Here is a 16,007-nt window from a genome sequence, read left to right on the forward strand (position 1 = left end):
AATTCAGTCTAACAAATCTGCACCCAGGGCTATAATATAGTTTGTGTAAGTGTAGATTATTCCATAGAAGTATAGGGTCAGCAAGACTTGAATAATACCACAAAAGCAGTACTGTAGTGTTTAATCCATGGTTCAATAGCAAAAACAACATGGCCTATAAAAAGTGAAAGAAACTACAGATTTTCTATTTTAATTTGATTAGTCTGTTCTCTCAGAGAATGTTCCTGTGCGGCAGGAAATGCAAACTTGTATTTAAAATGTCAAACTTAATTTGCACTAACATAACATTTACAGATGTGAAATCTTAATTTGAGCCCGTTTGCTAGAGCAGGAACAGAATCCTGCAGCAACAGGAAATGTGAATTATGTGGATTATGGACATTTTTGTAAGGGTTGATACAGATGTAGGATCTTCATTTGATCACCCTGTTGGAGGATACATTTAAAATGTGTAGTGTATTTGAGATTTTAAAAGGATTCTGAAGTTTGTCATTTTCACTATGAAATTTTAGCCTTGATTTTCCCTTATGAAAAATGTCATGTCAAACCAAGGCTGAAATTTCAAAGTGGAAATGACAAACTTCAGAATCCTTTTAAAATCTCAAATACACTATAGGTTTAAAATTTCTCCTCCAACAGGGTGATCAAATTAAGACCCTATATCAACCCCTACAAAAAAAATGTCCACTTATCACCCACTTAATAATAAAAATGTCCTGTTGCTGCAGGACTATTTTCCTGCTGTGGGGGAACTGGTCAAATTAAGATAACACATATGTGCAAGTAGGAGACAATATTGATGCTCTGTTCTGTTTTCTTCAGGGACCTTGAACTAAAACAACTCCTGTTGTCAAGCATCTGAAAGAGTCTATAACAGTATATAATAAACACACTAGCTCCTATACAATTCATTAAAAAGGCCTACTATTTACCCAACAAATGACTAGTATCAAATATGCACTGCCTTTACTCATGTAATAAAGACAACCATCTCACTTATCACCAGCATCTTCATTTATTTTTTCAAAAGCATGTAAAAATTTAAACTACTGAAAGAAAATGATCAAACAAAATACATTTGATTGTGTGTAGGTGTGGGTGGGAGGGGGACAAATCACATTTATAATCATGTTCTTCTACAACACAATTTAACTGGAATAATAATCCAAAAGAAGAAGAGAGGAGAGTAGAGGTGAAAGACGAGTAAGAGCCAAAACGTCCTTTTGCTTGTAAGGCCACCATCCACAGGTTAAGTTATACAGAATGTTTTTGTTTTTAAATGCATACATTTACATTTTGACAACAGTGACACCTGCATTGAAAAATAAATGTTAAGTCTACATCCAATTTTGCACACAACTACATGACTTGCAGAACACAGACAGTCACACAGCTCTCATAGACCTGAGCCTCCTGGTACCAGTATGGAAAAGTGTACCTACTTTCTTTTTGTTTGTTTCTCTATACAAAGAAAGTTGATTCACAGGATAACGCCATTGTACCTTGGTACACCTCACACATAAGACGACATGGACACAGTGTTATTTGATATGATGTTCTTGGTTACAAAGCATTCTGGGTGGTCTCGAGAACCGTTACAAAATGTTAAAAACAAATAGATAACTTTACAAACTTGAGGAAATGTACTGGAAAAATGAAAACCATTCAGGAGAGAGTGGAAGATGAGGGGGTACGTAAACTTCTGGCTGAGTGAAGCCACTCATATCCACCACAGGGACTAAGTGGAAAAGAAGCAGGATTATTTTCATTCACGGGGGAATAGGCTGGAACAGGGAGAAAGGTATGTGCACTCAAAAACAAAAAAATGTTTTGAAAAAGCATTAAATGTTAGAAATAAATGGCATAAACTATTGCCTAAGGATTTACTTATCAAAAAGTAACATTTTATTTCCTATTCTGCACTGCATGCTCTAATTAAGCAATGAAGCCCGAGGAGGTTTGGTATATTCCCAACATAGCACAAACTCCCAAGGTTCCTCATTGCTATTATAAACTGGTTACCAATATTATTAGATTAGTAAAAATAAATGATTTGTCATACCAGTGGTATGCGGTCTGATATAACACGGCTTTCAGCCAATCAGCATTCGACCCACCCAGTTTATAATTCACAGTAAACTTTCCATCACAATATACATTGTGTCATTCAAGTGTTGTGGCATTGAATACTTCCCAAATGATGTAATTCAATGGCTTTAGTTTCATTCTAAAGCTAGAATGAAGAAAATAAAAATCTTATCTATTGAGTTTGTTGGCCAAAGCAGGTGTCGCTTTAGAACATTCCAACCTAAAAAAATACCTGTAGCACAACCGTTTCATCCCGAGGCCACTCCCACGTCTTAAAAAAAATGAGTAAAAGCTATACAGAATAAATTACTGGGGGCAAACGTGTTTATTGACAATTGTGTGATAAGTAATATCTCAAGCCTTTACTGGGACTGGCTGAACTGACTCAAGCATTTCCGACCTCTCTTCTCCCACCAGGAGGCGCTACTCTGAGGTTCAGGGCTCTGTAGGCCTGGGCTTTACTCACTGCATAGGAATTCCCCTGAATATGACCCAGTTCAAACATTCCCTGTTAGCGCCCACCCCTCACATAGTACTAGGTCCTGGTGCTCAAAATCAGAGATGGCGCAGCAGCGAGACATCCCACTCCCCCATTCTTTCTGGTTACATTAGTCAATAAAGTAGACCAGACCCAGCTGCTATCTATCACATTGGTGTCGATGGGAGATCCACCCTGTTCATCCACCCAATTTTGTCCCCAATGGTAAACGGCCTGAAGTGAACCATCTTCACAAATCCACCACCTCTGCTCAGAATCACGTGATGCAGTCGAGAAGAAAGCCATGAGGCATTTATAAAAAATTATAAAATATATTTATGTTTGCAGATGTGATGTCACTGGAGAAGCACGATAATATATATATATTTTTTTTTACATTATGTGATTTCACTTGTGGCCTCATCAGGACATCCCAGTCATATGTGAATTTCTGCCACATTCAGAACACTGAATTCTCAGACTTTCGAACATTCAAGACAACAGGGAACTCAAAAAGAAAAAAAGTTGATGGGATTTGTTTTTGTTTTAAAAGGTCATCCAACTCATAATTCTGCGTCAGAAACTCTGGCCTCTTTCTAGAGCTGACTTTTCCAATTGGCAGATCACAGACATCAGGATTTTGACATTGTTCCCCTACCAGAGTTCACAGTTGTCTTGAAAGATCCGAAAGTCCCGCTTAGTTTTACACACCAACTTAGCCCAATTTAGTACATGAACAGACAGCTCTGCATGGACAGGAAGCAGCAGGGGATATTAGCGTGACAGTTGTGGTTTCCTGTTAGGCTAACATTGACTTGTCTGGTTAACATGCATGGTCATATGTGCACAGTATAGTGCGATATGTTCACTAAGCACAAGCTATGTACAAACACCTATGAGATACTTCTCATATTCAGAATAAAGACGAAAAAGCCTCTACTAGTGAGAGCAACTTATCGCATGACCGTCAAACCCAGCAAATAACAGAGCAAAGAGAGCATTTTAAAACCAGTAAAGTGAGATTAAGAGTCAATGAAGCAGATTAGTTTTAAAAAGTCATCCAGAACACAGGAGGGCAGTACAGACTAAAGGTATGACAGCTAAGACTCATACAGGACAAACATGCAGAACTGAAACCTAGCAGCCATTCAGGTCATAGGAGCAAAAAAAACATTTGAACAATAAGACAGAATTCAACTAAATGTACCCAGAGAGAGAACGTGTGACAGTTTTACAGTACCGTGTTTGTTTCTCAGATAAGTGAACCCTGACAAACTCACAAATTGGCTTCCGCCGGTGCTACCGCAACGCAGAGGACTGGTCTTTAAAATTGGTGTTAGATTTAATTGACGATATGGAACTGAAAAGGAGGTCATAAAATAATACAAACTTGCTAATGAACCTAGCTCAGTATGGTTGACCTGAGTATGCTCTACAGCTGAGAGTGAACTCCAGCTTCTCTAACCATATGTTCACCTGAGCATACGGTCCCTTGCGCCTGTTGCGTCAAAAGGGTGCAAATTTATCCGAAAAATAAACAAGAAAACAATGATATGTAGTCCTCAAAAAGACAGCAGAAACATACCACTGGTTTGTGAATAAGCAGTTTGGTCACAATCAACAATTTCAAAAGAGCAAATGTAAAATAAAAATCATACTAAGACAGGGAACGTGACCGGCCAGTCATAGTGGGTGTGTGTCTTCCATGTGGAGCGAGAGCACAGGAGCGTTGGCTGCACCCCTCATGACATGTTGGTGCTCTTTATGACATGTTGGAGGTGGAGACGAGGCAGCTTTGGGGATGAGATGGGAAATGCCAGTAGGATACTGCTGACCTGCAAAACAACCAAAATCTAAAACTAAGCCTGACCGTTACCAATTGTGAAAATAAAAGTGGGTTTGCAGGTCAGGAGTGTCCGTATAGCCTTTCCCGTGGGAGAACGGTTGGGACACAGACAGGCGTGGCTACGCAGTCTTAGTTATGTTCTCTCCCTCCTTGGAGGTCCAAAGCTCCTTGTGTTGCTTGCGGCCAAAGCCCTCATCATAGTTGCCTTTGCTCTTGAAGAGCTGCTGGAAGTGCGGCTTGCAGTAGAAATCCCCCGAAAGGGCAGCAAATGTGCCCAGGCTGCAGGGAGGGAGGGGCAGAATATAAACAAAATAACACAGTTTGATATGGAGTGAGTGAGTGAGTGAGTGAGTGAGTGAGTGAGTGAGTGTCTCACCTGAGTTTAGTGTTGCAGTGTTTGCAGCAGAAACAGGCCGAGTGGAATATCAGGTTGTTAGCCACCAATCTCTCCATGGGGTAGACGGTCTTCTCGCATGACGAGCACACCTCCCTCGGTGTCTTGAAGCTGAAGGACTACGCACATGAACAAAACCCACACCGTTACTATGGCTTCAAACATGTGTTTCAATGGATAAATGAAGCATCATCTCAACTTGCTCAGTTGTCTATAACAAATCTATCGAAATGAGTTGCTGTTGAGAGTGTGTGAAAACATATACTGGTATATAAACTGTAGTTCCATTATGGATGACGCTTAAATGACATCTGAGTAAAGGTCAGTAGGGTGAGATACACTGGGCCAGACAGACAGGTAATGGAGAAGGATAGTGATTAAAAGATAATGTCCTACTGGGTAGAAACCGGGACAAAGGGGGGGGGGGTGATAATGGAGGTATATTTACTTTGGAGCGCTGGACAGGTTTATCTTCAGGGGCATTTCTGTTGTCCTGGAATACAAATGAGTAAACCTCAGTACTTTCCTATTTAGTGTTATTACAACAGAAGTGTAAGCATTCAGGATTTCCCCTGTTATATTGACAATACCATGTCTATAATATCCCTCTCATCTCAGTCGTTTCCCCACTCCCGCTCTCTCCCTCCCAGCAGCTCCATCTGTCAGTGTACTGTACTCCCCAGAGGGCAGGTCAGCTACCTTCTGTCTGGACACGTGAGTAGGTACACTGAACACACAATCATAGGGAAGTACAACCATTTCAAATATTAACCCCAAGCGTGACATTACGGACATCCTCTGGATGCTCTCGACTTGCACAGCGGTTTAAGAAAGCAACCAATGCCACTGTTACACTACATCACTAAACTGGAATTCTGATGTACAACTTTGAGTCAATAAAAAACCCATTTGTTCACAAACCTTACAAACAGTTCAGTGTGAGAGCTTGGCCTTAACAGAGCACACCATTCAGGGCTATAAAACTAAAGGCCTTATGTAATGGAGGCCTGTCTCATTTCTCTACTCGTGGCTCCAAAGCCCTACACTGACACAAACATCCATGGACTTCCTGCTTCAACTTGACTCTACAGAGAGGCCCTGAACACTCATTCCTCTCCATGACAACTGCATTATACGGTACACAAACAAGTTACTTTCAACATACACAAACATGAACTCCTAGACCCTACTGTCGACACCGACTCCCTGTCAAAACCCATGAGGGCAGGCTAGGTATCATATTGTCTGCCATATTGCTAACAGATGTTGACCTAGCAGATCATTGTGGAGTGGCTTAGAGTCGGTTTGAAACTGGGTCACAAAAGACCACAGGGCAGACATAGGTCAAGCAATTGGTCAAAGGCCTGAGCTGGTCTCAGCTGTCACACCTGGCTCCAAACACACCTGGTGAAGAACTATACTTCAAAACTATGTGACCGACAGGCTTCAGCAATTTCTCCACATTGACGTCCACACCCTGAAGCTGGACTAGCAGATCAATTAGCAGACAGACAGAAACACGCATTTAGGCAGACGCACTGTAAAGGCTGTGTCCACTTGTGTGCAGGCCAGACTGCTCTCTGGGAAAGTCCACTGCTGACATCTAAACCCTGACTGTTATGGAAGGAGATTGGTGGTAGTAGTCAGGGGGGGCTCATTTGACAGACAACTCTGCGACAGCCCTTTCATGAAGCCTGTGCAACAGAAAGGAGGACATTTAGGCTACATTCACACACATTGAAGGGGAGTGGACACAGAGCACTGATCCACAGGGATATGGGTTGTTTACAACAATTCCAGCTCCTCATTGGGTCTGCTCAATTAGAACGCGTTGGAACGGCCCGAAAAACTCAATTAAACTGAAATAATGTTGAGCCGTAACAAGCGGTTCAGAGTGAAACCCATTAGACACTGATTCAATCATGTTGCACTTCACAACTGGCAGCCATTAGGATGAAAGAAGAGCTCCCCAAAAGCCCTTACACATCATCTTGCATGTGCACAGATGATACAGTAACCACAGAGACTTTGGGAATACAATTGTTATTCTATTAAATTGAAATGATCAAATTAGTAATTTTTGCATTGGCGTAACTGTCGCCCATTCACTACTGAACCCTGACGTGAAAATCATGTCAGATATCTTTAAAACTGAATGGCTGAGGAAGCTGGGGTGTTGCCTTAGTTTGTGAGAACGGAATGTCTGATTGCAACTTCCTGTAGATGCAATCACCATCCTGACCATCTTCCTCCTCACCAAGTCTCCTTCATTCTCATATTTGGGTAGGGTACAGGGTGCACTGCATGGCAAACTCACTTCCTGTTGCAACAAGAAAGCTACCATGAGTAACACTCAACAGGAGCTTCATATTTCATAAGATAAATAAAACATTGCTTCAAAAGGCAGTGGTTTCTGTTTTAGCACAGCATGCAACGTACAGTACATTACAGAAAGGTTCCTCACCAATTCAGGCTGCACAAGATAAACTGCAGCCCAGAATTGCCATAGCCACTAAAAGATCATGAAAACAAGCATAGATACTATGGCAGGCAAGCACACAGTCAGTCCTGGAAGGCTTCTACATGGCTGGTGCCATCTGCCTTCTTTTGCCTTATTTGTACATGAAGACACACCACTGACTGCCGACCAAAAAATGACGTTGCGGCAGGAAGTAGTGATGACACAGACTTTAAGAGTCCCTGTGGGGAGCCTGCCACAGCTAACTGCCACCCCACTGAGCTTAGAGCACAGGCTGATTACAGCAGATAAGAACTACCACAGGGAATGATCAGTGCAGACCAAACCTCTCCTTAAATGGTGAGAAGGACAATATGAACACTGTGGTGTGCCAACCGTGCACACAACTAAAGGTGGTCGAAAACAGTAGGCTAGATGCAGGCTGCCCATTAGATTAACACACGGTAATTCAATTACAATTTGGTGTACCCATTTAGATTAGTTTGAAGTTGGAACCACTTACTAAAGTCTCCAGCCAGAGAGAAAAGAGCACTTCACCAATTTTGCTAGATCAGGCTCCCACCTTTAGCAACATTAATATTCAGTCTCTTACCGGTAATTTATTCACACTAAGTGGAAGAGACACTGCATCTCTGTTTGAGTTTCAGGTAGGCTACATTTGTATGTGAGATTCTTCCATGCAGCCATTTGAAGAGTTAGGCCCTGCTGTGCTGCACCCACAGTCAGATCAGGTTGAGACTCTCCCTCTCTGATGAGGAGCTCCTAATCTCATTACAATGACAAATCCCATTGCCTGTTCCCCTGGAGCTCAGACCACCAAAACAATGGCAGCGGGTCTGGGGGTGACTGCACCCTGCCTCGAAGAAAGAGGAGGCCTTCACCGGGGTTGTCTGTTCAGGCCCAGGGAAACCACACTGGGAATAGCTCTTCCCTAATAAAAGTATTGAGGGAAGGGTTCGGAGCGTCAAGTGCTTGCTTGCACAGCTATGCATCGTCTATGAATTCCACTTACAACTTTGAAATGGTCAGCGTTAGAAACCATAAACCAGACCTCAGTCCAATATTTGGGTATGTTTATACAGAGAACTGGCCTAAATCTGCCCCTTTTAGAAAGGTTACAGCTACAGTCAGGAATATTAACAGCCATGGGACATCAATGTTTCCATCTAGAGTAGAGAAGCTAAGGGACTTGCTGGTAAGTTTACTTAAAGCTTTTCACCCCAGGCTGTGACACACACACGGAGCGAGAGATCACCCAGTGTTCTTACGGTAACGTACACAGTAGTGAAACTTGCCCTAGATATTGAAAGAAGTCAGTGGCCATTCATTTCAAATCAAAATCAAATCAAATTTTATTTGTCACATACACATGGTTAGCAGATGTTAATGCGCGTGTAGCGAAATGCTTGTAAATTTCAGTTAGTCTCTCAGCGCATCTTATTTTTAGACCACTGACTTGCACCCCTTGATGAGACAGAGGGATGGAAAATAAACAGGAAAAATGCACTACGACTACACCAGCCTGTTAAAGGGCCACCCATTCTGAATGTTATATTCAGAATGGGTGAACGGCGCCATGAAACAAAATGGCAGACGTTATACATCCCTCCCACAACCAATTGTTTTTTTTGTTAATTTGCCTGCTTTTTGTTTTGTTTTTTACATTTAAAAAAAATATATTTTGTACATAATGTTCCCACTAGTCTCTTATGACCGAAAATAACTGGACATCAGGACCGCGATCACTCTGCGTGGACAAGCAAAATCCTTTTTCCCTTTAATGAGTCTGACAAGCCCGACACGAACAATATACGGCTTTCTCGGGAACAAGCCCAGATCCCAGTGATTAACGTGAAGAGAAGGAAGAGAAAGTTGGCCAAAGGGCGGACTGCCTTCTGAGAATTTGTAGGCGATCGAATAAACCCACACTTCCATTCTGCTAGCAAACATGCAATCTTTGGAGAATAAAATCGACAAGTTAAGCTGAAGACTAAACTACCAACGGGACATTAAAAACTGTAACATCTTATACTTCAGAGTAGTGGCTGAACGACGACACCATCAACATACTGGTTATACGCTGTACCGGCAGGATAGAACAGCGACGTCTGGTAAGACAAGGGGTGGCGGACTATGTATTTTGTAAATAACAGCTGGTGCATGATATCTAAGGAAGTCTCGAGCTATTGCTTGCCTGAGGTAGAGTATCTCATGATAAGCTGTAGACCACACCATCTACCTAGAGAGTTTCTGTATTTTTCATAGCTGTTTACATACCACCACAGTCAGAGGCTGGCACTAAGACAGTATTGAATGAGTTGTATCCCGTCATAAGCAAAGAAAAACGTGGGGCTCCTAGTAGCCGGGGACTTTAATGCAGGGAAACTTAAATCTGTCTTACCAAATTTCTATCAGCATGTTAAATGTGCAACCAGAGGGAAAAAAATTCAGAAATCAGGAAGCACCAGTGACCAGATCAATAAAAATGTAAAAAGTGGTCAGATTAAGCAGATGCTAAGCTACAGGACTGTTTTGCTAGCACAGACTGGAATATGTTCCGGGATTCCTCCAATGGCATTGAGGAGTTCACTACATTAGTCATTGGCTTCATCAATAAGTGCATCAAATGACGTCATCCCCACAGTGACCGTACGTACCTACCCCAACCTGAAGCCAGGGATTACAGGCAACATCCGCACTGAGCTAAAGCTGCCACGGTCAAAGAGTGAGACTAACCCATGAAGCTTATATGAAATCCTGCTATGCCCTCCGATGAACCATCAAACAGGCAAAGCGTCAATACAGAACTAAGATTGAATCGTAGTACACCGGCTCTGACGCACGTCAGATGTGGCAGGGCTTTCAAACCATTACAGTCTACAAAGGGAAGCACAGTCGAGAGCTGCCCAGTGACACGAGCTAAACTACTTTAGGCTCGCTGCGAGGCAAATGGCACTGAAACACGCATGAGAGCACCAGCTGTTCCAGAAGACTGTGTGATCATGCTCTCCACAGCTGATGTGAGTAAGACCTTTAGACAGGTCAACATTCACAAGGCCGCATGGCCAGACAGATTACCAGGATGTGTACTGTGAGCATGCGCTGACCAACTGGCAAGTGTCTTCACTGACATTTTCAACCTCTCCCTGTCAGAGTCTGCAGAGAGGTTGTCCTTATACGACTAGTGACAGAGAGCCTCAATGCCATAATCACGGATGTGAAACCTGTCTAGGGAGGTAACAGCTGACACTGACAAACAGGGGTCAAGATTGTCTAAGGAAAACCTCTGAATAACATCTACTCTCAGCTTTCACACATTCCCACTGGCATAACTGAACATTTTACGGACATCCCCTCTCAAAAAGGTGAACGAGAAATGTTTAGTCTGAGATTTCAACCCACAACCTTTGGCTCAAGGTCAGCTTTTAACAATATTGCGCGCTTTATTGACTTTAGCATGTAGGGACCCAGCGAGAAGCCGCTGATCATGCATTTAATGAAGTCACTCAAAAAACAGCCCTCAGTGTCAAACCTCAGAACTGATACAACCTATCGCACAGAGAAGAGAAAGTTGCGCAACCAAAGCCTGTGGAGGGACAGGAATTCAGGAAGACAGGTCCCATCGCGTTGACCAAAACACATGCAAATCTGAAGTCTACCATTCCATTGGAATTTCACAAAACATGGGATATTTTACAACTACAGCGCAAGATACCTTCTGCCCCCTTTGCCTGTTGTGTCAGGCTGTGTGACAGCAGAGGCAGGAGACAAAAGCATGAACTTTTAAGCCTACGCATCCCAAGATATGAAAAGTGGGTGGTGTGCGATGCAGTAGGCATTCCTCAGTAAACCAGGTTGCCCACAGTATACACTGCACATGTAGGCACTTTGCTGCTGTCATTCTCACGTGAGGCGAGGTTGCTGTGGAAAATGTTGATTTTTTTACTGGGCAGTGTGCAGTTTGTCCTTGGGTCCTCCCAATGTGACTGCAATTGCTTGGTACTAGGTTGTAAGAACAGCCAATAGGAAGGTTATCTAACCGATGGAAACGTTTAAACGTATTGTTCAGTGTGCATCTAAAAAAAATAGTGTTATTCACAACAAGCAACGATACAATAGAGCAGGGGTAAACAACACAATGAACTGTTAGTGCCATTTAGGAAGTTTGTTTTCAAGAGACTTCCAATGTCACAATAATAAAGACAGAAGCGGAAAAGTTTGGGGCGGAAACGGCTGGAATAAATCCCATAATGCTGTGTGAATGAAGTCTTACATCCCTCCAGGGCATTACAAACAATGATTATTGGATTATTTCTGACAAGTTTATCTCCCTGACTATGGTTCATTGCTAGTTAAAAATATTTGGGACTTCTACTCAAGCGCGCTACATAATTACTGAATCAAATTAAATGTATCAAAAAACATACATTTTAAAAATGTAATCTACAAGGGAATGGCATTTGTCATTATGCCATGTCTTAGTTTATCTTATGTCAGGCTATTGTTCAATGATACCCTGCCTCAAAGACAGAGGTATCAAAAACAATTAATAATTTAACTGCGCCATTAGGCTAGCTAAAATGGCCATAACCAACTGGGCAGCTTTGGCTATCTACCTTTACGCATTCATAGTCCTCTTCCATCTAGCACACAACAGCTGGATGCGTCTCCCACTCACACCCTCCATTGATCTGCACCTAAAACATACAGCACCTGACCGTTCTCTTTTTGCACTCCCTGTCCAATGACTGTAGTAAGGTGCTGTCATCTACACCATCCCAACAGACCATCTCTGTGACGTCTGTAAAAAGAAAATCTGACACCATGAGGACCCGCCAGCTATGGAGGAAAGCTCAATGAAGTGCATGTTGAGCTGTTCACTCAAAAAACAAGTGTAAACATTTCCCATAGTTGTATAAAGGAAACATGTGCACTATATGGTTACTTCAATTGGACCTGCAAGTAATGTAATGAACACATTTTACATTGTGACCAAAGCCTCCCCTCCACTCTGACAGACAGAGGCAGTATGTGCCTTTGACACGTCATTGGGCAATGGTGCATATGGCTGTACAATGGAAATGTTCCAAGCAAACTGCAGGTGCAATTCTCAATGCAGCCTAGGTGTCAATACAAGTAGACAGTCTTGGCACGTTCAACGTAGACAGTGAAACCAGCTTCTATCCGCGCAGAAGAATCACTCAGAACAAACGTCTCGCCACAGAAGCTTGCTCCACAAATCCGCCAGCATTGACGTAAATCTGTCTTCAAACCATGTGTTAATCCTCGGCAAACACTGGGCCAAAATTACAGACAGCACATCTACATATGCCCAGTTTGTACCCACAAAAGTGGCGGTAAACGAAAATGATCATATGCCAAGGCAGTAATTATAGAGATCGGGGTCTTGATTTGATAGAGCGCTGGTCTGGGAAGACCGCAGATGTGTTCTCCAAGGTCTCAACTTGGAGAACATCATGCGGGAATGGAAGAGAAGACCATTTGAAACAGGTACTTTATCCACTCTGCTAGTGCCGGGCCATGCTGCTACTGTCATGAGCTCGCAGTGAGCCAGATAATTCACAGGGGTGTTACAATATATGATATAATTGATGCATTTCTAGGCTAATACCGTTCACCATAACACAGCGTTGGCTTGCAATGATGCGGTCGGCTCATTGCCTTCCAGTTCTTAACAACCGCCTTGCGCCTACCACACCAGAATCCCTTCCACAGCCCTTTATGTAACAAGGAGAGACGCCAGGTTCTGTGCACCAAATAATGGCTGGCATGATTAGGTAATAACAGTACGTAGACATTAAGATTATCATCTTATCACTATCATCAGCCAGCCAGAAAGCGGTTCTGAAGTCAAACTGGGTGATGTATATGATTGGCAGGCGTAAACGTAATAAAATGGTCAAAATAAAAACATGTATACTACTGTTGAGAAAACCAACAAAGGCGATCGACAGTGCACATTTCCAGATTCTACATCAGAGTGATCAAACTAAAGTTAAAGTGCACTTTACCCTAAAACATGACAGACAAAATTACTTTTTAAAGCTTCACTTGAGGCAAAACATAAAATAAAGCCTCAACCAGTGAGAATAGTGCCCGATATTACGCAAGCTAACGTAACCATAAATATGTATCGTTCGAGATAAGCTCATTTTGAGTGAAATGCTGGGTAGCTGCACAATGCCGTACATAATGCCGGATTGATTAATCAGCGTGCAAAAAAAAAGAGATGGCAAGTTGGCACAGTGCAATAAAATAGCGTTACATTGCACGTTTTTGCCCTATTTAAAAACAGAACAGCAGGGTAAACATGAGTCATTCCACCAAAAAACGGAATGGATGGCTAGCAACCTTGGTAGCTAGCGAGTTAGCATCGTGTGGACATCACCTCATCACAAAAGGAGAGGGAGGGGGAAGAGGGTATGCTGTCGCTAGCTAGCCATCTCTGTACAGTAAACGCGAGAAATGGGCGAGAAACACTTACCATCTGTGTACTTTCGTCAACGTTTAAATAGAAATACAATTTGTTGATCAATAGGCTGTGATCGATTGCTTTCTCATTCGTTTCCCCGATTTCTGCTGTCAGGATTCTTCCTACAGACCCGGCGAGTTACCTCAGCTTGGCTCCCCTGCTCTTGTTTTTCATGAGTCGTTTTTTTTTGTTCTTTATATTAGCAGGATGTTGCACGCTATTGGTTCCAGTCACCCCCCCCCCGGCTCTCTCCCCTTCACCCGGCTCTCTCCCCTTCACCCCACCCCGTTCTTTTACACCACCTCCCTCTACTTAAACGGTAATTCTTAAGAAAAAGAGATTAAAAAAAAAATATTAACAGTGTAGATCATTCCTAGGTTTAAAATGTAAAAAAATAAACACACATGAATATGCATACATCACAACTAATGTCATCTCTTTTGCTGACAGGGTCAAAAAAAAAGCACCTTTCGACTCTTTAAAAAATATATTAACAAATCAATTAAAGTAGTTCATGGGGGAAACACCTTTCGACTCATCTACACATAGTCTGACTGCACTGCCACTAATATGTTGTGTGCTGCAGATGACAAAGAACCCAAAGTGCACTGTACATGTAACAGGTCTCAGCACATTTCTGTCCAAAGTCCAGTGACTGAGGTTTATGTCTGGGTAGGTAGGTATGAACCACTCTTTGGCCCAGCATAGAACAAGTTCCACATTTAAGAGGCTGAGAAATCCTGCCGAATTCAAATAATTTGTAACAGCTTGAAGAATAGCACCCTCAACCCTTAATTCCTGCTCAGTTTAACTAACATTCACAGCATAAGTCTGTTATGCCCAGTCTTGCCAACAGTTGGCTTTGTGATGGGAACCTGTGTTTAAATATGACATACATGCAAAAGTTGAACATGATAATAGTAGCGCTTAAAATATAATGAAAGCAATTGGTTGTGTATGGTAATAAAAAAAAAGACTAAAGAGTTTAGTGTGAAATGGCTGTGTTGTTTACTGCTGATGTCTTCATTAACTGTTAGGTCCATGTAAGTGCGTTTTGTGTGGAGTCAAGGGTGACCCAGAGTCCAGTTATTGAAAACAGATGTTGAGAGGCCTTCATCACACTAGAAGTAGAAGGGTGTGTGGGTCTATGTGGGGGATGGTGTATAGGCTATTCTGTACTGAGAGAAAAGGGTTGGGGTTGTTACTCTTGAGACTGGAAAACACCTACCATCTAGTGGGGGCTTATTGTGATTGCATTATGGTTGTTGGTGGTGGTGTGGGATCATTTACCATGTTTTATACCAGAGCCCAGTGGCCTGTACACACAATACTTTCAGTATCAGACATACTGTACGCCCTAACTAATTGTTTTTGAGGCAACTCAATCTGAAGACCTTGACCTATGGCAATGCCTGCAATAGTATTGCACGTAACACATTGATGTTGGCTCGATGAGTATCAGATAGATTGTATGTAAGGCTTCAGATCAGAGGTGTTGTGTGTAGCATACAAGGAGTTTTACTATGACTTCGGGCAGTGAATGGCCAGACAACGCAAGTCTCAGGCCCATGGAAGGAAGATTTGAAAGGCCCATCTCTTGGCATCGGAGAGAACATTTAGCAGTTTAAGATAATTTCCTGAAATTCTACAGATTGTCATGTGGTAAAGAGATTTAGTTGTTGTTGCAGTTAAAGCTAATATCCTGCAAGAGAGAGAACTTAAGTTTTAGAGCTAAAATTACAGTGCATTCATGCAAAAAAAAGGGGGAATACAAGTATTGAGTTGAAAAATGTATAATTGGTGGACAACTGTGGATACCAATATTCCTGTGAGCCTCCCAGGCCCATGTTGCCCAGGGTTAAGAACATACATTGTAAATGAATAATATTACATTGTATTACACCCCCTAAATTTATTCCGTGGATCCCTTGGCCAAAATTAGTTTAATCGGTTAGTAATATTCATTTAAAATGAAGTACATTTTTGATATACACTGAACAAAAATATAAACACAACATGCAACAATTTCAAAGATTTTACTGAGTTACAGTTCATATAAGGATATCAGTTAATAGAAATACAATAATTAGGCCCTAATCTATGGATTTCACATAACTGGAAATCCATAGATTGTCCATAGTTTATGCCTGCCCATACCATATCCACACCACCACTATGGGGCACTCTGTTCACAACATTGACATCAGCAAACCGCTCACCCACACAACG

The 16,007-nt window shown here is 42.1% G+C and overlaps 1 protein-coding gene across 1 annotated transcript; it reads right to left on the minus strand.

The window, feature by feature from the left end:
• Window positions 1–992: 992 nt before the first annotated feature.
• LOC139421497 (LIM domain-containing protein 2-like) lies at window positions 993–14,029 on the minus strand. Its single transcript, XM_071172451.1, has 4 exons — window positions 13,791–14,029; window positions 5,255–5,299; window positions 4,789–4,925; window positions 993–4,691 (listed from the first exon to the last, which is right to left on the minus strand). Exons 1-4 carry the CDS (start codon window positions 13,791–13,793, stop codon window positions 4,532–4,534), a joined length of 345 nt encoding a protein of 114 aa, XP_071028552.1. The 5' UTR covers window positions 13,794–14,029; the 3' UTR covers window positions 993–4,531.
• Window positions 14,030–16,007: the final 1,978 nt, after the last annotated feature.

The sequence above is a fragment of the Oncorhynchus clarkii genome, chromosome 12, assembly GCF_045791955.1.
Source record: "Oncorhynchus clarkii lewisi isolate Uvic-CL-2024 chromosome 12, UVic_Ocla_1.0, whole genome shotgun sequence".
NCBI classification, from domain to species: domain Eukaryota; kingdom Metazoa; phylum Chordata; class Actinopteri; order Salmoniformes; family Salmonidae; genus Oncorhynchus; species Oncorhynchus clarkii.

What these genes read in the sequence shown, in the direction of transcription:
- LOC139421497 (XM_071172451.1), bottom strand. An exon ending in AACCTGTCCAGCGCTCCAAA is followed by an intron (nt 4,926 to 5,254) that starts GTAAATATACCT and finishes TCATGTGCGTAG; the next exon opens with TCCTTCAGCTTCAAGACACC. An exon ending in CACTGCAACACTAAACTCAG is followed by an intron (nt 4,692 to 4,788) that starts GTGAGACACTCA and finishes CCCTCCCTGCAG; the next exon opens with CCTGGGCACATTTGCTGCCC.